The 20,767-nt window shown below is 26.9% G+C and overlaps 1 protein-coding gene and 1 long non-coding RNA gene across 22 annotated transcripts in view; one reads left to right on the forward strand and one right to left on the reverse strand.

Moving 5' to 3' along the window:
• Positions 1–963: 963 nt before the first annotated feature.
• LOC107440777 (mitochondrial potassium channel ATP-binding subunit) overlaps positions 964–20,767 on the reverse strand; it is a 546,992-nt gene continuing 527,188 nt past the window's right edge. For 2 of the 21 annotated variants that reach the window (XM_087167252.1, XM_087167253.1), the window contains exons 2-7: positions 19,531–19,603; positions 19,353–19,444; positions 14,163–14,234; positions 6,740–6,798; positions 5,926–6,014; positions 964–4,199 (exon numbers count right to left, since the gene is read on the reverse strand). In XM_087167252.1, the coding sequence (XP_087023378.1) occupies positions 4,119–4,199; positions 5,926–6,014; positions 6,740–6,798; positions 14,163–14,191 (258 nt within the window). In that variant the 5' untranslated portion in view covers positions 14,192–14,234; positions 19,353–19,444; positions 19,531–19,603 and the 3' untranslated portion in view covers positions 964–4,118. The other 19 variants (XM_087167254.1, XM_087167255.1, XM_087167258.1 and 16 more) reach the window with 18 other exon arrangements.
• Positions 1,849–20,767, forward strand: part of LOC147806797 (uncharacterized) — a 494,278-nt gene continuing 475,359 nt past the window's right edge. The window contains exon 1 of the long non-coding RNA XR_015435260.1: positions 1,849–1,893. This is a non-coding gene — a long non-coding RNA (uncharacterized LOC147806797). The remainder of the gene's footprint in view (positions 1,894–20,767) is intronic.

The raw sequence follows: 20,767 nt of genomic DNA on the forward strand, positions 1-20,767 counted from the left end.
GGGAACTCCTGGATCGAGTATTGGGAAAAATTTGCTTTTGTGGAGGACTTTTTGATGGAGCAAACCCGCATTTGCTTTACAAGGAAAGGAAGACCGTGAGAACCTCCCACGGTTTCATTGATGGCAAGGGGACTCTAACCCATGAACCGTCTACCACTGAGGATAATTCACGTCAGCATGGTGGTCGGTGCAAGCCGGATGCGGAATTCATATTGTCAGGGATTCGAACCTGGTTCCTTTCATTGGAATGTGAAAGCTCTATCCCCTGAGCCATCACCGCTCTAAATAAATAACTTATTATTAAAGATGTGCAATCGTAATTTTAAACATCTTCATTCAACATGTTTTTGATTTATCCCTTTTATTTATAGACTATTGCTAATAATATTTCAAATGTAGTATATTTACACAAGCCTGCCAACCATCTACTTGCTTCATCACAATAGTCACTTCATGTAACTAGTGCATAGCATTTTTTTCTATAAATATTTTTGCTTCCTAATGTTTACTAAGTTAATGTGTGATAGTTACTGCTGATTGATCAAAACTTTGAAATATATTTTAATTGATTAAAACAACAAATAATAAATAACATATTACATTTTAAAAATGAAGTTTAATGTGAATACTTGCTATGATTTGTTGGTGAATACTTAATTAATACTGCTTTTTAAAGTCATTATCTAATAAGTTAAATCTTACCATTAAATTGTAAGCTTTGAAACACATTTCATGGGAAAATTTCAATAATAAATATATATTCATTGTTTAACTATAACTTTGCATAACTAAATAAATAAACAATAAGTATGAAAAAATATGTTTTTTTTTTCACCGTGTGCATGGTATTGGGCCCAATAAGTAAAAGTGTCACGACGCTTATATGGCGGCATTAATCTGATTAATTCTTTTCAGGTTTTAAAATTAAAGTAATGAAAAAGGAATGCATATAAAAAATATTAATTCTACAAAAATAACATGCTTTAATTTTTATACATAAATATACAAGGAATAGTTTGAACAAAAATATTTAGTATAGATATTCAAACATTGGTAATTAAAATATTTAAACAAATTTTTAAAACAGTTCTTTCAATATAAAAAAAAAATCAACAGCACACCATCAATAGTTTGATTATAAATAAACCAGATTTTTAATCATATCATATAAGAAATGCAACCTTTTTGACAAAATATCAAAGTGTTTTAAATTTCAATGGGTTCTTTACTGACCAAACTGACCTGGTTTACAAGATTTGCTCAAAAAATTTCATGAATAGTCCCAAAAAATAAATAACTGTGCTGGATAGGTAGAACATAGCATTCATTCAGACATAACGAGAGTTATGGCAACTAGCGTCTAAGTCATGACAGTTAAATGGAAGTGAACAGTCTAAGTGAGAAGGCATGTTACTTCAAAATGGAGATATGCATGAAAGTAAAAAAATATTTTTAAGTGATTTAAAATCTCTAGAGGAAAATTGAAGCATAAAAAGTGTTTCCAGCAATATGAAAAAATAATTTCACCAATATTTTTTGGCAGTTACAAATCTGATATCAAGAGTGCATTCTAACTAATAGTAATTATAGTTGACCCTTGATCTTGATTGCTGTAGTTTTCATTGTGAATGAAAAAATAGGAGAAAACAACAAAGGAGGGTCAACATAAAATTTCAAGTAATAAATTTGAAAACAAATTAATAAATTTACAATAAAAAAAATTTCAATTAAAAAATTTATGTATTTACTGTAAAAACATTTGCAATACAACATATAAACAATAGAAAGATGAATAAAAGCATTCATTTAGTTAGTTAAATAATTCGAAAATCTTAGCTGTTCAAACACTCTCAACACAAACAATTATTTTTACAAGATTTTAAATAGATTCTTGTTCACTTTCATGTGAATACAGAAAGTTCTTCATTGTTTCAAAAGCTTTGAGGCCTTTTGCGTAGCAAATAAATAATGGTACTTAGGGATTATCCCGTCGACCAGTCAATGATAGCGAAAATGGGCAAGCCTTGTGGAGTGATCATACTGAAAAGCAATTTCCAAAATAAACATTCTAAACACATTAAATTTATCAAATAATAATAATAAAATGATAACAACAAAAAATGTAAGTGGAAAAATACAAAATAAAAAAAGGGCATTAGAAGGAATCAAAACAAAGTAAAAACATAAATTTTTTTTAAAATTACACATTGAATTTAACGAATTGAAAATATGCCACTTGACTTTCTTCGGTGCTAGATAAATCCTAAATTCGAATCATTTTGCAGCGGAGTAAAAAAAAAAAAAAAAAAAAAACAGTATATTTCAACAAACTAACTAGGGTAGTCAAGGATTACACAGCAAACGTGATAAAATTTGGGGTTATAGGTGCAGAAGCTAATTTTTGGTGTTAATATTGGGTTTGGTGAAAATGATCAACAGGATGATCCCAAAGTACATAAATAATTATAGTTCAAAAAGTTTTTGTATCCAGCAAAAATAATTTTAATCAATAATAAAATTTTAAACAATCAAATTAAAATTTTTTTTTTACAATTGTGAGAAAAAACAATTGGCTCATTGGCTTTTAAAAAAATCTAACAATTAATTATAAGTTCTTGACTGCCAGTGACTTATTTTCAGAGAACATTTCACTAGAAACAAAATCCAATAAAGATTATTGTTGATAAGGAAATAGAATATTGTATTTTGCATAAAAAATGCCTTTAAATTAATTTCAAATTAGAATTGTCAGCAATTTATTACACTTCATTAAAGTACTTAAAAAATATGAGACAATTAATGACACATTTTTTCTTGTTATTATTTACATGTTGATGGCTCAGGCACTGAACTGTCAATGTTAAGAACTGGGGATTAATCCCCAATGGCGGTTTTAAGCCCCCCCCCCAGCTTTGATGGAAACCAGCTTGTATGGGAAGTAAAGGTCAGCCAGCACACAATGCTGACCATATTGATACAATCAGGCCGCTGGTCACAAAATTGTGGATCCTTAACACCCATGACTCCCTGGCCCACAATGAACTGTTGTGAAAATGCTTTTGCTCATTTGTAAAAGGAAATTTTTTTTTTGAATAGGAAACATTCGTTTTAGAAAAGTTACATTTTACAGAACGTATTCACGTGTTACATACATACAGAATATTTCCAAGACAAATTTTGAAAAATTAGTATTTTTTCACCATTAAAATACAAATAAAAAATTTGATTTTAATGCCTTTTGTTTCCTTTCACTTGCATTATTCTGTATTTTCTTAAATGAGCCAATTATTTTTCTCCCTAATACAGTTTTGTAACATATAAAACAAACATCATAAATTATTCTACAAGAGCCCTCAAAATCAAAATTTTCTCTGAAATTTAAAAGTACATTCACAAGTGCACTTAAGAGCAAGACACAGAAATAAAAATTTTATTGATAAACTTAAACTCATTTCTTTAAATTGTACCATGAATTAATGAGAATTAAATATTTATGCTCCATGCTGATATTTCAAGGCCAACTTTCGAAACATCTGTTATTCAATATGAAAATACAAAGGATAAAATTTTGTATGTATTATGCGCTCCTGCAGCTACAAACTACAAAATAGATTTTAATTGAATAAATTTTTTGCTACATAAATATTAAATTTAAGTTTTGTTGTCAATGCTAGTGGGATCATTAAACATTTCAACTAGCATTTAACATTTAAAAAAATAATTTTCACCAAAAGTAGCTTCTGAAAAATAAACATCTGAGATTATAAAATTAACTAGTTCTTTGACTGCCAAACAAACACAAACAATTTAAATATCTTATAGAGAGGTTATGCTATAAAACATTTACAACTTTAAAGCCTTTAGCTCTGATTAAGGTGTTAATAAAATCATTAGCTTAATGAAAAGTAGTTGTATTTATTTACTTATTTTATTTTTTTATGGAAAAAAAATTCAATTTTCTAAAACAATTCTGCAAACTTTTTATATCACATAAGACCTTCTCCCAAAGATACTTTAAATGTAATTTTTAGGAAAACTAATATATATTATGCAATTTACAAAAATGTAATAAATATGATGATATAAATAATTTACTACACACAAAACTTTGATTTAAATCACACTTCTTCTTTATATTGTTGCTTCACTAAATTCCAATAAAGACCTTTCTTTTTCGACAAACTACTATGATTTCCAATCTACAGAAATGAACACAATAAATTAACATAAATAGATAATAAATTGTTCAAAATGTATATAAATTTTAAAAAAATTATTTTGTCTGAAAATTCAGATCACTGAAAGTAAAGCTTTGTTAATAAGAGATTCTTTCTTTAACTAACTTAATTTTTTGACAATTTTTCAAAGAAAAATCCATATCTGAACTAACTTATATATATTTATTCTTAAAGTGGTACATGATAAAATGATACTAAAAATGTTTTATAACATTATTTTTGAATATTTTTTTATTTTTATAGTAATTATATTTTGGAAAAAAATAAATAACTGAGCTAACTAAGAAGGATTACCTTCAAAGGAAGACTAACTTCTTTTAAAATGAAAGAAATATTGAAAATTGTTTCCCACACAATTCCATTTTAAGATCATAAACAGCCAACATGTATTTTGAAAAATTTAAATGCTGTAGAAAAAGATGAAAATAAAAATTTATGTTGCATAGCTACTGCTGCTTTGGTAACTTCATTTCTCCAGCAAACTTGAAATTTTATAACATGCATTATAAATTTTAATGGAATAATAAATTTTACACACATTCATTCATGTGTGGGTAGAATTTAGCTCACTTCGTGTAGTTTCTTCAAATATCTAAGTATTGAATAGAAAATAATTTTGAAAAATTTCTTTGAAATGTAGTTATATTAGTTGTCTAATATCCAAACAAAACATAAAGAAACTTATAATACACAAGAGGTAATGCTTTTTTCCAGAAAATTAAAATTTTTAAGATAAATTTAAAATTTTTGAAACAAGTTTAGGAAGGTAATTAATTTTGAGCTATCATATTTATTAGTATAATTATCCTTTTTATAAGATATTTTTCAAAGATGAATAACAATCTTAACGCAAAAAAAAAGAATTTTTGAATTAAAAGTTTGAAATTAATTTTGAAAAAAAGTTTGAAATGAAATTATTCATGGGAACCTTGAAAATGACCAAATTCTGAAACATAATTATCTAAGGATATTAACAGCATTTTATGAATAAAAAATAAAAACTATAATTAAATTATCCAAAAGCTAAACGACTTGTTAGAATAATGGAAAACACTTATTATTTCTGAAAAGAAGTATAGTTACACTAAAATGAAAAAAAATTAACGAGTTGAATCACCATTTACAGTATAATATTCATAATTTAATCATCATTTCTCTAAAAGTTCTATTTTTATTTTTAGTGAAAGAGTCAATCTAATTATAATCTTTTAAATATTTATCTTGTTTTATTATTATTAGAAAAAAAAAGACTATTTCTAAAACATCTTAATTTTTTTACAAATTGTAAGTTGCATTACAAAAAACATGCACTCTAACATGGCTTGATATTACACACTCCTATTCTTAAATATTTTTAATAATAAAAGAAACACATGTAATTAAAAAAGGAAAACTTAATTTCAAGAAGTACGTTAAAAATTTTCAATATATTCCTTTAACAAGAAACTTCTAAATATTTTTATAGCAGTGAGTTTAATAACAAAAATATTTACAGTGGCATTTTTAAGCTTAAACAATATGTTTATTTTCTATTAAATATCATCTAGCCTATGCTAAGAAACTACTAAAATCAACACAGATTTTTTCCAAATAACACAAATTTTTTTTCCAACTTATGTTAAATATTTACACATAGAACAAAGAATAATGTTTTTAAATTATTAAAATAACTTTAAATGTAGCATACCTTAACTATTTGGCCTCTTTTTACTACAGCAATGAAATCTATATTTTGGATTGTACTCAAACGATGAGCTATCACTAGCACAGTATGACCTAAGCAAGTAAAAAGTGAAACATTTTATTCAAGAAAATAAATTTGTCAATTTTATGAAAACTAAAAGCAAACACATTTTTCAAGGAATTTGTTTAAATTTTATTTTTATAAAGTTTAACATAAAAGTAACATGTGCTTAATTATATATAGCCTACAAATCTTATTCTTTTATAGACTTATTATTTTCTATAGAATTTCAAAGTTTAACAAAAGCTTTGAACTCTTACAAGCAAAAATTATTAATTCATAACAAAAATCGGAAAGAAACTCTCGGGTAAGAATATATTTTGTTGAAATAAAAATTTTCCTGATGATATAAAATAAAAATGCAGCAAAAATTTTCAAGATAAAGTAGACTACAAAACACAAACCAATTTAATTTGACTCAGTATAACACATACAATTAAAATAAAATGTATGAGTTATACTGAGTACTTTAGCATACTTTTTACAAAAATGTACTAAAAATAATATAATTATAAAGTAAAAATTATACAAAATGCAAACTTAATATAAAATTTTTTATATTTAGAAAACTTAAATTATATAAAAATTTGATTCTATTACCTTTAACAGTACTTTATTTGAGTACTTTAGCATGCTTTTTACAAAAATGTACTAAAAATAATATAATTATGAAGTAAAAATTATACAAAATGCACACTTAATATAAAATTTTTTATATTTAGAAAACTTAAATTATATAAAAATTTGATTCCATTACCTTTAACAGCATAATCTAAAGCTTCTTGAACAACTTTTTCTGATTCTACATCTGAAGCACTAAAAAAATTGAATGATTGATACAAAACATTTATATACATTATTTTACATAAGAAAAATTAAAGTCTTTAACAAATTAAGTTCTTTTGAATATTAGACAAGAGAGCTAGAACAAAATGAAAATTTTCTTAGAAGAAATTTGATGTATCAAAATACAGTAGGGAACCGATTATCCGGAACGATCGGAACCATCACTATTCCGGATAACTGATTTTTCCGGTTTTCTGAATCGCTACAAAAAGCAGTTTTCTTTTATTGTTAAACCCAACTAAAAAAAAATATTTGGAAATAATCTTGAAAAAACGAAGTAATACACTAATGATTATTTCCAAAATGATGGTAAGGTAAACATCTTTCAAAAAAGAAAGGAAAATCCTTAAATCTTACGAGGAAAAAAAATTTTTTTTAAAAAAAAAGGCGGAAAAATGTATCGAATTTCGTTCCGGTTTTTCGGTTTTCCGGTTTACTGATTTCCGGATAACGGGTTCTGTACTGTATATGAAAAATGTTTGAAGAGCTCATCAGCTATTTCAGAATCCTTTGATTAAAAATTTGAAGGGTATCACGAGAAATTGAAGATCTGTTCTATTAAACTTAACATGCTTTCAGTTTTCAAAATATAGGGGAGAGCATTGCACTATGGCACAAACAGCATAGCCCGACCATCAACTAGCGTCTAGCAAAAGTAACCTGACATAGTCCTTTCCTTAGCCACTAACAGTTAGCGTATAGTATCTAGCATTATAGTGAGATTTGTGGGAGCTAGAAAATAAAAGGATAATTTTTATTGAAAAATAAATTATTATATTTTTTATTTCTATTCTTTCCTAATTGATTAGTATTAAAAATTAAGATGATATATCGAACTTTTAATTGTATTCTACTTAATGGTATGATAAGTTAATCTGAACAACTAACTGTAAACACTTTTACATGCCATATTTTTATTTTTTAATGTGTTGTACCTAGGGACTGAATTGTTAAAACGGGAATGAACAGAATCCCTTCCTTTTAAGAAATAAAACAACATACAAAAGAGATGAAGAAAAAATAATATGTAAATTGCATTCACGCTAAGTAGCATGGTCTTCAGCTTGTCAGAAGCAATCACTAAGTACTCTGTGCATTTCAGCACATATGACCATAGCCACCAAAAAATAAGGGCGTTGAGATCACCAAGGTCTTTTAATGACGTCACAAACAGTGGTGTATAGCTGATAAGCAATTAGCCGCCAATTTAAAATATTTGTCAACAGCAGTCCCGCTTGCTTGTCGGATATGTCGTTACAAACCACTATCAAAAATACATATAGCATTATTTTACAACTTTTAACAATGCCATATGCATGTGTAGTTCCAAAATGTAAAGGGAACTACAAATAGCGCCTAAAGTATCAGTTTTTATGTTTCCGAAAAGTGAAGAAAAGAAACATAGATTAATGGATAACGAGACAGTTATCAAATAACTGTTAATAGTCGAGTAAGTGTTAATCTTTTATATTTTAATATACGGTTTTTGCAGACTTCATGATTAGCTTTTTAATAACATAATGAAATAAGTTGTATTTAAGAATTACAATGTTTTGAGTATTGTTAGCATAGCAAATATTAGAATATAGAACTATCAAAGCATTCGTACTTTTGCAAAACTTTTAGACATGAAATAAAACAAATTTAAACATCATTAGTCTTGTTTAAATATATATATATAAACAAATATCAGGTATCATTAAAGAGTTAAAATTTTTATTATTTAAAAAACTTGTAAAAAACGCTTTAGTTAAATTTTTAAAAGAAAGAAAAATTTTGATTGGCACTTGAAACTTATTTATACATAACGATAGCTTACAATGAGTGAAATTTCATAAATATTTAGAATTGGATGCAGAAGAACTTCAATGCATAAAATCATATTAATAAAAAAGGAATTTAATTCATTGTTAGCCATTTTAATTTTTGAGTTTGCTCCAGATAAAATGAGCTATTCTCATTTTATTCCCATTTTTATGTTTATCTCATAAGTCTGGAAGAGTTTATGTAAACAAGCTTTAAAACAATGATATATAAGTTTAAACATATGTATGCATAATAATTCAAATGTATCTTATATGTAATATATAATTAATGAGATGTATCACATCAAGTAACAGGAAAAATGATTTTAATAAATGAAAAACTTGTAGACAATTTCAAATGTAGTTCATAAAAAATAGTCAATATTTTCTTGTCTTTTACAGTGCTTAATTTTTTAAATTATTGAACGATTTCTGCTCCAAAAGTAATATCTATTTTGGGATATTTTTTAACAAATCTTATAAGAAAGATTGTCATCAATAAATTTATATGTTAGAAAAACTTAATATTTAAAAATACTTTATTTTTTATAATAATCAGCAAGAAATAAAAATAAGGTATATTTATTTTCAAAAATAAAAAATACTATTTTAAAGTTTTACAATCTTAAGGATCAAAATACTTTGATAAATTACTTATAATTTACTTATTATTATTACTTTATAATTATTACTTAGCTAAACTATTTTGTCCCATTTTAATATTATATGCGGTGTTTATTTGTAAATAATTGCAGTGTTTATGTTTAGATTATTTCCATTGGAATTTAAATGTATATCATACGATTATGAAAGAATTCTTTAGAACCTATTTTAAGATTATGAACGTGCCAATAAAATTATAATTTCTTTACTTGTCTGTCATGATAAAACATATTTTTATTTGTCTCATATACATTTCCCTACTAAAATGTATCATTTCTTATTTTGAAATATATGAATAAATCTAATATTTGATTACATATTAGAAAATAATAAATTATACAAAGTAAGGTTTATTCTTTTGATATTAAAAATAGTTATGATGAAAGAAGATTCAAAATTAAAAGAAAAAAAATCTTATTAAATCATTCTCTCTTATGAAATACACATATTGCTTCATGTAAAGCATCAAACAGTCCTACATGGTAATTTTATTGAGTTATAACGTGATAAATAACATTGATTTATTCTATTAAAAAGCTATTAAATTAGCCAAAGCAAATATATTTCACGTCGCTCAAAAGTTTGAACAATATATTATAGTTTCCTTTTAATATACAAATTTAAATACAGCGTTACCTCATGGTTCACTAACACTTCCGAGGATGACGTCAGAAATCTACTGACAGGCCTTGACTCTCGGTGGCTATGATATGACATGTCCATGGATTAATCTGGTAAATAAAGGAATATTATGATTTGTTCTTTAATGTTTTGCATTTTACATTCATTAAATACAATTAATTCATCGCTCCTTTAAAAAATAACTTATTTTTAAAGTGGTTATGGATTCGTTGAATGGTAAAGAATAAGATATTGCTTACATTTCTACTATAATCTTAACCTAAGTAAAAATAACAATATATGTTTTCAAATTGTCCAAAGGTACAATGCCTTTCCCTATGCCTTTTGCAATAAATTACCAATTATTCAGGCAAAAAAAAAATACTATGGCTCTGAATGATGATGCAACAAAGTTTTACAAAATTAAAATTTTACCAACTTAGTTCTACCATCAAGTATCAAGCTTCAGATGGAAATGTAAACATCCAAGATGTTAAACGTTAATCCTAACACAACTTTTAAAAAAACAGCATTTAACACACTAACAATTACACTATTAAAATATAACATTAATTATTTAAATTTATTTCAAACTAACAAAAACAAATACTTTTTTTTAAAAAAAACTTTTTCCATTTTTCACAATAATTAATTTATCAAATACGTATATATTGGGAGAGAGAAATAAATTTCAACCAAAAAAAAAAAAAATAAAAAAAAAAAAAAAACAGTAGATCTTAAATAATAGAAGGGCAAAAATATGCACATTTTATAGAGTTACGTAAATTTGACTTAAATATTTTTGTTAAAAGAAAATTTATAAAGTTTAAACAAAAAATTAAAACAAATCCCTTATAGTACAAAATAAAATTCAATATTTATTTAATATTATTTCTATTTTTTGAATTTTTTTGAACTATTTTTTTAGTTTGCTCCAAAAAAAACTTTAACCTAATCTAAAAAAAAAATTTAAGCAAAATAAATTACAAACAGAATAAACTACAGTTTATTCTTTAGAGAACAAAGTAAATTACAGTTTAAAAACTCTCGTTTTCTAAAGTTTTCAAATTTTTCATCATCAATAAGTAGTTATTTGAATGCGTGAGTTAAAATTCGCATGTCGAAATAAAAATCGGAATTTTTAAAACTACATGAAAATGCATCTCAGAGACTGCCGAAAAAATGACTGAAAAAAAACTTGGATTTACAATGCAATTGGCATAAATTAAGTATGACAAAAAGCGATAAATTTTTTATCTCACAAGTCATAATAAATGTATAGTCCATTTATAAACCACATGGAAATTACTAGTTATAAATGACAAAACCTGACCTAAGCATCACTTGGTTCTATGATGACATGAGAAAAAGGGACAAGAGTCAAAAAGTGATAATATAAATGTGTGATTTAAAACTTGTGCGCCGCAATTAAATTACTGGATTTTCAAAATCACATGCATTGCAATAAATGCTTTTAAAAAATCCTTTAAATTTCTGATGAAATCGATACAAATACAAAACGTCACAAAGTGATAAATTAGACGCGCAATTTATAATGTGCTCTGAATGATTAGAAGCAGTTAAGACCAACCTTATTATTTTGTTTCCGAGCTTGGCATATAGTATGTTTAACAATAAATAACTATAATGATTATCGATTTACACTATGAAACATTTATTGGATTAATTAACAAAACATGACGATGATGTACTTACATTAATGGAATATGATAGATAATAGCTAATGAGAAGTTTTTAGTAAGACAGTTCGGCAAGGTGCATTTGTTTTCTTTTCTACAACTACTGTTTTTTTAAAACTCTTTCGTCCTCTCCGTGTTCTGCCGCTAGGGGGCTCGGGCTGCAACAATCATAATGATTGTATCGGAATTTTAAAAACCACATGGAAATTGGTAATTATAAATGCCAATAAACGATTGAAATATTACTTGGATTTATGAAATTGGAAAAAATTACTCAAATTCGAAACTGGTATTATTGTATTAAAAATATTGGGTCTTTTAAAACCATATGGAATTTCGTAGCAATGACAATGAAAAAGAAATAGAGAAACAACAGATATTGACAATAGAATCAGTGCAAATTTAGAGCATTAGAAAGTGAAGACTCAAATTTGCAATTCTAAATTTGAGATATGTTTTTATTTTTCGAAATTTTTTTTTATTGCATTCAAGAGCTCTGCTGGGCAGCAGATCAACAGTAGGCAGGCCGTATGTGGCCCGCAGTCCTTAGATTGTGTACCCCTACTTTAGAGGTTATAAAAAATCTGCTTTAGTATTTTAAGATTGCTGATAATTTGTCTTTACAGTATCATTAAAAAATTATGCCAAACATCGCAGCATAATAACAAAGTAGATCCAACTTTTTACTCTCACAACAAAAGTAGAAAGCTTGACAGTGTAACAATAAATTACCATACATTTCCAAATATAAGCCCATCCATGGGTAAGCCAAAAAGATTGCTTTTTTTTTTTTTTTTTGAAAATTCACCCAAAATTTAAAACTCTTATCATAAAAAAAAGCATGCTACATTTAAAAATAAAAATGCATTCTTTCTCTTGTAGCAACGGTAGATTTAATAATAGTTGCACAATGAGTAAAAGAAGCATGGAGCTTAAGCATTCATACTTAGAAGATTAAAAAATAATAGCATTCCCTTCAAAATGTCCTTTTTGTGGTAAGGTTTTATATGTAGGCATTCCACTTTCAACTTTTATTTTATGTATTTCTATGTTCTGTGCATACATTTTATGATATTTACTAATTATTGCTAATGAAGTCTTATATAATCATAAAGAAAAATATTACAAAGTAAACATTTTGGCAAATCTAAATAAATTTTATAAAAACTTTATCATTAATAATTATTTATAACATTTTTAATAAATATTAACATTTTTTGAACTCTCATTTTCAAATTTTGAATTTAAATTCTGTGAGTTTGAGCAATATTTTTTTCTATACATATGTTATTTAAAATTTCTGAGAATATTTCTTAAAACCCTCAAATCATCTTTATGAGTTATCAAACAAAGAAATGCTGCTTTCTCAAGCAGCATTTTTAAAATTAACAAATATCATAGCATTATAAACTATAAAAACATATCATATTTAGAAAATAAAATTTTAAGACATCTCTTATACAGAGACAAAGACATCTTTTTAAGGTATCAATATTTATCAAAGACAATTTCAATGGTCTAACTGAGGAGCCATCGGCTTTTGAAAAATCCCAAGTTCTAACCTCAAGATAATCAAATATCCAGAGAATGAATAGTTTCTAATGGATGCTTACGTGCATGTGAAGATTGGAAGAGATCAAAAATTTAACAAATTATCAATAGATAATAGAGCCAAAACTAAAGTCAACCCTGTATTAATAATGTGAAATTTTTAAATAATCGGGCTACAACTTCATCAGAAAGACCATTACAATTTAACTTGACCCTGTAGCCAACACATTTTTGTGATTAGAGGAAGAAAGTAGCATAAAAAAATTTTTCAAATATATTTTGATATTTGATTAGTTATGACACTGAATTAATGAGTTTTCTAATTACTTGCATTAAATTAAAAAGTTAGCAGTTACACTAATTGTTAAGAAATGAATTTAAAAAAATTTGCTTTTTTTAAAAAGTGAGAAAAATTAAATTAGTTTAATTCAATTTAACAGGGATTAAAAAATACGAAATTGAAGAAATTTCAAATGCTAGGAGGTATGTAATGCCTATAATGGCATCCCAATGGGATTTAGCCTAAGATTCATTTAAACTATTTTAAATAATTTTTAATACCTTTTAAATTGGCCCAAAAAATTGTATTAGAATTTTATTTTAATAAAGTAAATTAGCCTTGTCACTATAAAAGGAGCAGCAGATAAATATTTGAGTACTACAATCAACTTAAACATTACAATTTTAAAAAATGCAATATTTTCAAAAAATTTAAATCCTATATTATTTTATTCAAAATATTAATACGAACATAATTAAAAAAAAACATTAAATTTTCTTTTGAGATAAAAGTAAAAACAAAATTTAAATATTTTATCAACTTTGATTCATATTATTTTAATTAGTATAAACGTAATACTCATAATAAACGTAATACTAATTTAATACTCAAAATTTTTCAAATTATCGATTTATCTTTAAAAGTGTAATTTTCTACACAATTATGATTATTCACCTTATATACATAAATAAATTATTCTTTGAGATTATTTACCTCATCATCTTTAGCATCAGGTTTTCCATATCTTATATTTTCCATAATTGAAGTAGCAAATAAAACTAGCTCCTAAAATAAAACATCACAATTGAGAAAATATACAATAATTACCATACAAAAAGAAATATTTTAAATCAGTACAAAATTTAAAGTCACATATAAATCAATTTAAACTCAAATTATTAAAGTTGCACTAGAAATAAACATATGAAACATTGAAAACATTTTCCATAGTAAAAATAAATAACCAATGAAAACTGAAGTTTAAATGTTAGAAAATAACTACTTTTTAACCAATTTACACTGCCTGGAATTTTGAATACTTAGCATCTTCAGTCATATTTTTTAAAGAAGTCAAGTAAACCAAAGGAAATCTTTAATTGATAGAGTAGTAACTTAACAAACTTTAAATGAACTATTTAAGACAGTAACAATTTAACTTTGAATGAAGTATCTGCTTCCAAATGAAAAAACTGATAAGCTAGCAATAACATATTTATGCATATTACGTATAACTTACAATATGAATTGTCAAGATGTAAAATTGGACAAGCTATCCATCTTTCCTTTTACTAAAAGGGAAGGCAACTTTTGAAACAGAAGTTATTTTCAATAATTGTAAAGAAACACTGTAAGAAGAAAGGGTATTGACTATCTGTAAAATATTCTGTCACTAATTCTGTCATATTTTATTTTAGCTAAATAGTTTAGAATAATTTTTTATTTGAAAGAGTAGTAAAAACAAATATGAAATAGACTATTTAACACAATACCCATTCACAAAACTTACAAATGAAAGAATTAGTAATCTAGAAATAATATACAGTGAAACCTCCGTTAAGCGGACATTCATGGGACCAAAAAATTTGTCCGTTTATGAGAGTTGTCCGTTTATGAGAGTTGTCCGTTTACGGGAAGGGTACCCTAATAACGAAATTTAACAACGTAAATTGTTTTTTGAATATTCTGAAAGATGTAGAAATTATTAAATGATGTCTACAAGGATACTGTAAATATCTACAAGAATATTTATTTAAACAATAAGAAAGATAAAAAAGAATATATAAAGAAGTTTGATATAAATACATAATTCTGGATGTAGCTACAGATAAATAAATATAATTTTCCTATTAGCATAGATACTCAAGTTAGACATATGATACCAAATAGGAGCCAGGGTTCCCACTCTATGATGAGATTAAAATTCAAGGACTTTCCAGGACTTTTCAAGGACCTCAACAAAAATTTTCAAGGACCTTAATCTAAGACCAATTTTAAAAATTATTCTCTTCTATTTTACTAGAAGCCACAATGCTTGTTGTGGCAATAATTAATTTCAAATATAATACCTAAATGCTTTGCCTATATAGAGAGAAGAGAGTATATGTATTATGGACTAAAATTTTTATTTTTTTAAAAACAACCCTACTGGTTTTACAGATTAATTCACAAAATCATTTTCAGCACAATCTATCACTAATGGTAATGAGGTGTTAATGGTGAAATCCTTTAATCCTGTGTATTTCCATGTGAAGGCTGCATGAAAGACAGAGCTAAATCTTAGGTATTCCATAACCCCCTCCTCTCCTCGATTAAACATCGTTTCTGAAATTATTCATCCATAATTTACACAACCTTCTCTAAATGTTATGCAGCAACAATTCTTTCTGAAAATAAAAATTAGAAGGAACATATCCCATTTTCACCATGTATAAAAGCATTATTCGTTATGTGTAATCCACAACTGCCAATGAATATGACCTGGTGGGAATATTTCTCTTTTAATTCACACTGAAGCTTCTAATAGAATTTCCAATTGACATAGGGTCCATCCATGGATAATTGAAGTATTTTAGAGAGCTTTTAACCATCATCCATGCATTTGTAAAAAAAGGACAAAATATTTTCTGCAGTTCCATGACCCATAAATTGGGAGGTAAGATACTTAGTGCAAACTTTATTATCAATTCCTTACCATAATGTCCATCTGCTTAGATTGTAGAGACTGATTTAACGTCTCATCAAAGAGTACAGTGTAGCAATCAACATTCTTCAGCTCATTTATAAGAATCCCTTTGAAGTATAGTGCCAATCCAAAGGAGCCCAAATAGGCTCACTTTGTGGCACTACAAAATAATTGTCTCGCTATACAGCTATCTGCAAACATTTTGGAGAACAATTTACTAATCCCTTCACAAGAGTTACATGAATAATTACTAGTGATGCACTTCAGACTCCAGAGAATTTCAGCATCAAGCACATTCCTTTTGACCAGATAAGAAGACAATGTTACCTCGGCCACTAAAGTTTCTGTTTCCCATGGGGCACACGATGTTGAAGGAGTATTTACACCAGATGAATTAGATGTTGATGTCTTTGGAAAAAGAGAACTCAGGGCATGAGACAGCTTTTTTGTTTTACCTTTCTTTGATGTGTGATTTCAGAGCAGATTCTTCCATTTTCACGATATCGATCTCCTTCATGCATAATCGGCACTTGGCTCTGAACTTCTTTTCGGGCATCGATAAAATCCATTCTTGATAAGTTTGATTATCCATCCATTGGGGATTAAAATAGCACTTCCCAGGCATAACTAGTCTAAACTACATAACACAAATACGAAGCCGTGCCTTTGCGAATACGCTTTACAATAAAGTTTTGAAATGACGCAAACGTAAGGAAAAGTGCGGATGGTAAAACGGCAAATTTATTGAAAACTACAAGGTACATATTGTTACGAAATTCGAGAGTATTCCAGTTTCGATAAGAAAAAAGAAGATCTAAGCATATGCGACAGAAGATGAAGCGGAGTCTCGCCCCGAACGCATTGATTGTTTCCTGTGCTCCACGCGATTGGCAGACACCAAGACGCTAGGCCTGGTTAGAAACGGTGGCGTTAAAAACCACGTGAGAGAGCTCGGGAACAAAACAGAAAGAACGAGAAAGATCCGCGGGTGTTTTATAAAAAGGGCCTCCGGCAGTATTGGACAAATTCAAGGACCTATCAAGTTTTTCAAGGACCTAAGACGTTTTTCAAGCACTTTCAAGGACCTAAATTTAGCAAAAAAAAATTCAAGGACTTTCAAGGACTCTCAAGGACCGTGGGAACCCTGGGAGCGTACTGTCCTCAGTCCGTTTCAATTATTAGGTGCACATCCCCTTACACCTACTTATCATTTGATAGGGAACATGGTTAATACCTTCTTGGAAAATAAACCTCCTATGATTCAGAGAAAAAAAAGTAATGCATACCTGTAAGTCATGAGGACCTATGGAGATGATTATTCACAATTGATCAGCTATCAAGTGTCTGAATAAATGTTTCATTTATATAAACATCTCAAAGATTATATTTCTGTTTTCTTTTTTTTTTACCCCAGTTGTGTTAAATACAGTCTTCAAATTGATAAGAAAATTAAAGAAATTTTCAATGGGGAAGAAGCATTGAGAAAAGCAATTTCAACTTGAGGGGTCTCATAACCTGTGTGGTCCAGATGAAAAGATCAAAAGATGCCGATGTCAGAATTATTTCAGGAGTGCAGTACCATTTTCTCTCCTTTCTTTACAAAGATAAGGCAAGGTGACAGGAGAAAGATTGATTTTTTGCTGGTGAAATAGCTTAACAATATTTTTAGTTATGGATAAGGCAAGAAGTTTTATTTACATGCTTTAGAAATGGTGAAAAGTTGAATTTGTTTAGCTTGCAATTTATTTAGAAAAAGTAGTGTCCAGTTTGTAGAGATAAAAAACAACGTTTAAGGACCAAAATGACTGTCCGCGTCCGGTTACGGGAGTGTCTGCTTCGCGGAGAATGTACGTAATGGTTTATTCATAGAAGATTCCCGGGGAATTAAAAATATGTCCGTATTGAGAGGCGTCCGTTTTGCAGGAGTGTCCATAACAGGAGGTTTCACTGTATTTATAAAAAGGACTCTATAAATTATGAAAAAATGTAGAAAACTTCATAATTTACAACTGTTGAATATCCACATAATTTCACTTTTCTGAAAAAATTTTTCATTTTCCAAATAAACTCCATTTGACAGATTTTTTATAAAACTTTGCTTTCTATTTCAATTTCAAGAACCCTTTTAGAAACTTATCCTTAATACTATAACTTTTTGCAGACCCAGATTTAGTCAACCAGCATTAAATTTTGGGAAAATTACTTGAGATTTTGATCCAAAAGAAATGGCTAACTTAAATATTAATGACAACAGTGTATTCAAAATGTAACAAAACAGCCTATAATGGATATGTTAAAAATAAAATTATTGCTTTTAATCTACTATAATCAATAAACCATCAATAAAATTACTAGATAAAAAAATTTAATACATAGATAAAAAAATTTAATACAATAAATAAGAATTTTTTCCATTATACTATTTATTACCAAAAATGATCAATTTCTTTACTTAAATTTATAGAAGAAATATCATGGAATTATATAAATCAGTTTCCTTTTAATTTTAAGTTCTAAAAATAAAACAAATATTCTTATTTTTTTAAAGGAATACATCAAATTTAGCTTTTTAATGTTGAAACTAATGCAGTAAGCTAAAATGAACCTTGATATGTTTTAATTTATTAAAACATAATAAATACTTCAATAAGACAAAAATAACACAATAATTCAAAAATCTCATTTTAAATTTTCGTTTATGCGCAAATAGAATGTATCAAACTACTTTCTCTGGTAAGAAAAAATTCTTTTACAACTCTTTGTTATTTGAAAGATAATTTCAGCAAATTTCTTATGAAAAATGCTATTTTTTAGTATAAATGAATAGAATCTACAAGAAAATATGATTAATGAAAGTAACGAAGTAAAGAAGAAAATAAAAGACCAGTGTTACAACTCATTTTAACATATATTACAACACTTCAATTTTGTTTTCACAGCATTGTAGTATATGTTACAATGAGTTGTAACAACCAGGAATATTTTTTAACTATTTACTTTAAATTCATAACTGTCCACAAAACAATAAATAAATGGAAACCAAATATCAATTTTGAAAAAAAGAGGAGAATTTAGTATGATCTACAATACATTAATTTTAAAAAGTTCAATATTAAATATTAAGAATGATATATTTTAAAAACCACCATAAATAACAATACTACAATAGATATTCATATTTCAAAGAGCTTGAAATAAAATAGTTTAATTTTAAAAGTGACCTGATTAGGTCTTGATGGATATCTAAAAGTAACATCACAAAATTGTACTTCTCCAAAAAGCTCAAATATTTTCACTCATTTCAAAGGTATCTCTGGAAATAAATTCATGCACTTTAAAATAGTATTTAGTTTCTGAATACATTCACATCTAAATAAATGTCAGATAAAACTTGGTTACTTGAAAAATTCTTCCACCTGCAGCTAAACCACGAATGAACTGCCCAAATAATAAGGACAGATGAGCAATGAATCTGTAAAAAAAAAAAAATATTTGTAACTAAAAGCGATATTCATAAACAAATAAATTAGCAACAAAAAATATTTAAACACTTTTTCAAGAATTCCACATAAAAATGAAATTTTCATAAGATAATTGAATCTGAAAAAAAAAAAAAATTCTAAATTAGGATTCTTAGAATTAAGTGAATTCTTTCCAAACAGAAAAATAAACTCCTTATTAAAATTTTAATAATGAAAAAACTAATCATGTATCAGACAAAGAGATATATTTTCAGCATCATATTAAATCATACATAACATATATAAACTGATAGATACTAACTTTTTTTTTTAAATCAATTACAAGAAATCTAAATGCATGCTTGATTAAAAAATAACTGCAACTATCTAGCATAGTTATTTTATTCAAAAATGCATTTTTTAATAAACATAAAAGAATTCAATCATTCTTTGTTAACAGAATGCCCTTAAATATATACACATAATTTTGAGGTCATTATTTAGATGCTTTTTGTTTTCTTGTTGCCATAGGACACTTTTATGCAAGAAGTTAATGTTAATAATGAGTGTGTCTCAGATTGCAGCAATTGAAGAATTGAATTTATAAGAATAAGGATCTACTATACACGGTGTATCAGAGTAGGTGTCCCTAATTTTTGCATTGCTTTATACTCACCAATTCTTTACATGAAAATTCTCTTAAGTTCACATAAAGTATGAACTTTCTTGTGACTACATGCAATCTACATTTGACAATCAAAATGGATGATGTTTGAAAACATATTCAAACTCTTTGTACAAAAAAGTACAGACCTTTGAAATTTTCCAGAGAGGAAAAAAGAACGAAAAATTTGTCTTTCATACTCTAAAAAGAATGAGAAGCACTGGTGTCTGCTCAATTCATATTACAGGTGGAATAAAATAAAGGTAGCGAATGTGATCAAAGCTGTTAGAGAATGGCACAATCCATATCAAGCATTGTTTGAGGCATTTAAAAAAAGATGCAAACATCATTGATGAACAAAACAGCGTTGTGACTTTCATCTCTTCAGAAGATAAACTTTTTTTTATTCTGCAAGACAGTTACAACCGGCAAACGAATTGTGTATCAGCAGCAAGTCTTACTATAGTATAACTTCATAACCTAATAGTCAGTAATAATTTAAGATCCAATC

Source organism: Parasteatoda tepidariorum, chromosome 7 (assembly GCF_982258835.1).
Source record: "Parasteatoda tepidariorum strain Cologne lab strain chromosome 7, Ptep-v5.0, whole genome shotgun sequence".
Lineage (NCBI taxonomy): Eukaryota > Metazoa > Arthropoda > Arachnida > Araneae > Theridiidae > Parasteatoda > Parasteatoda tepidariorum.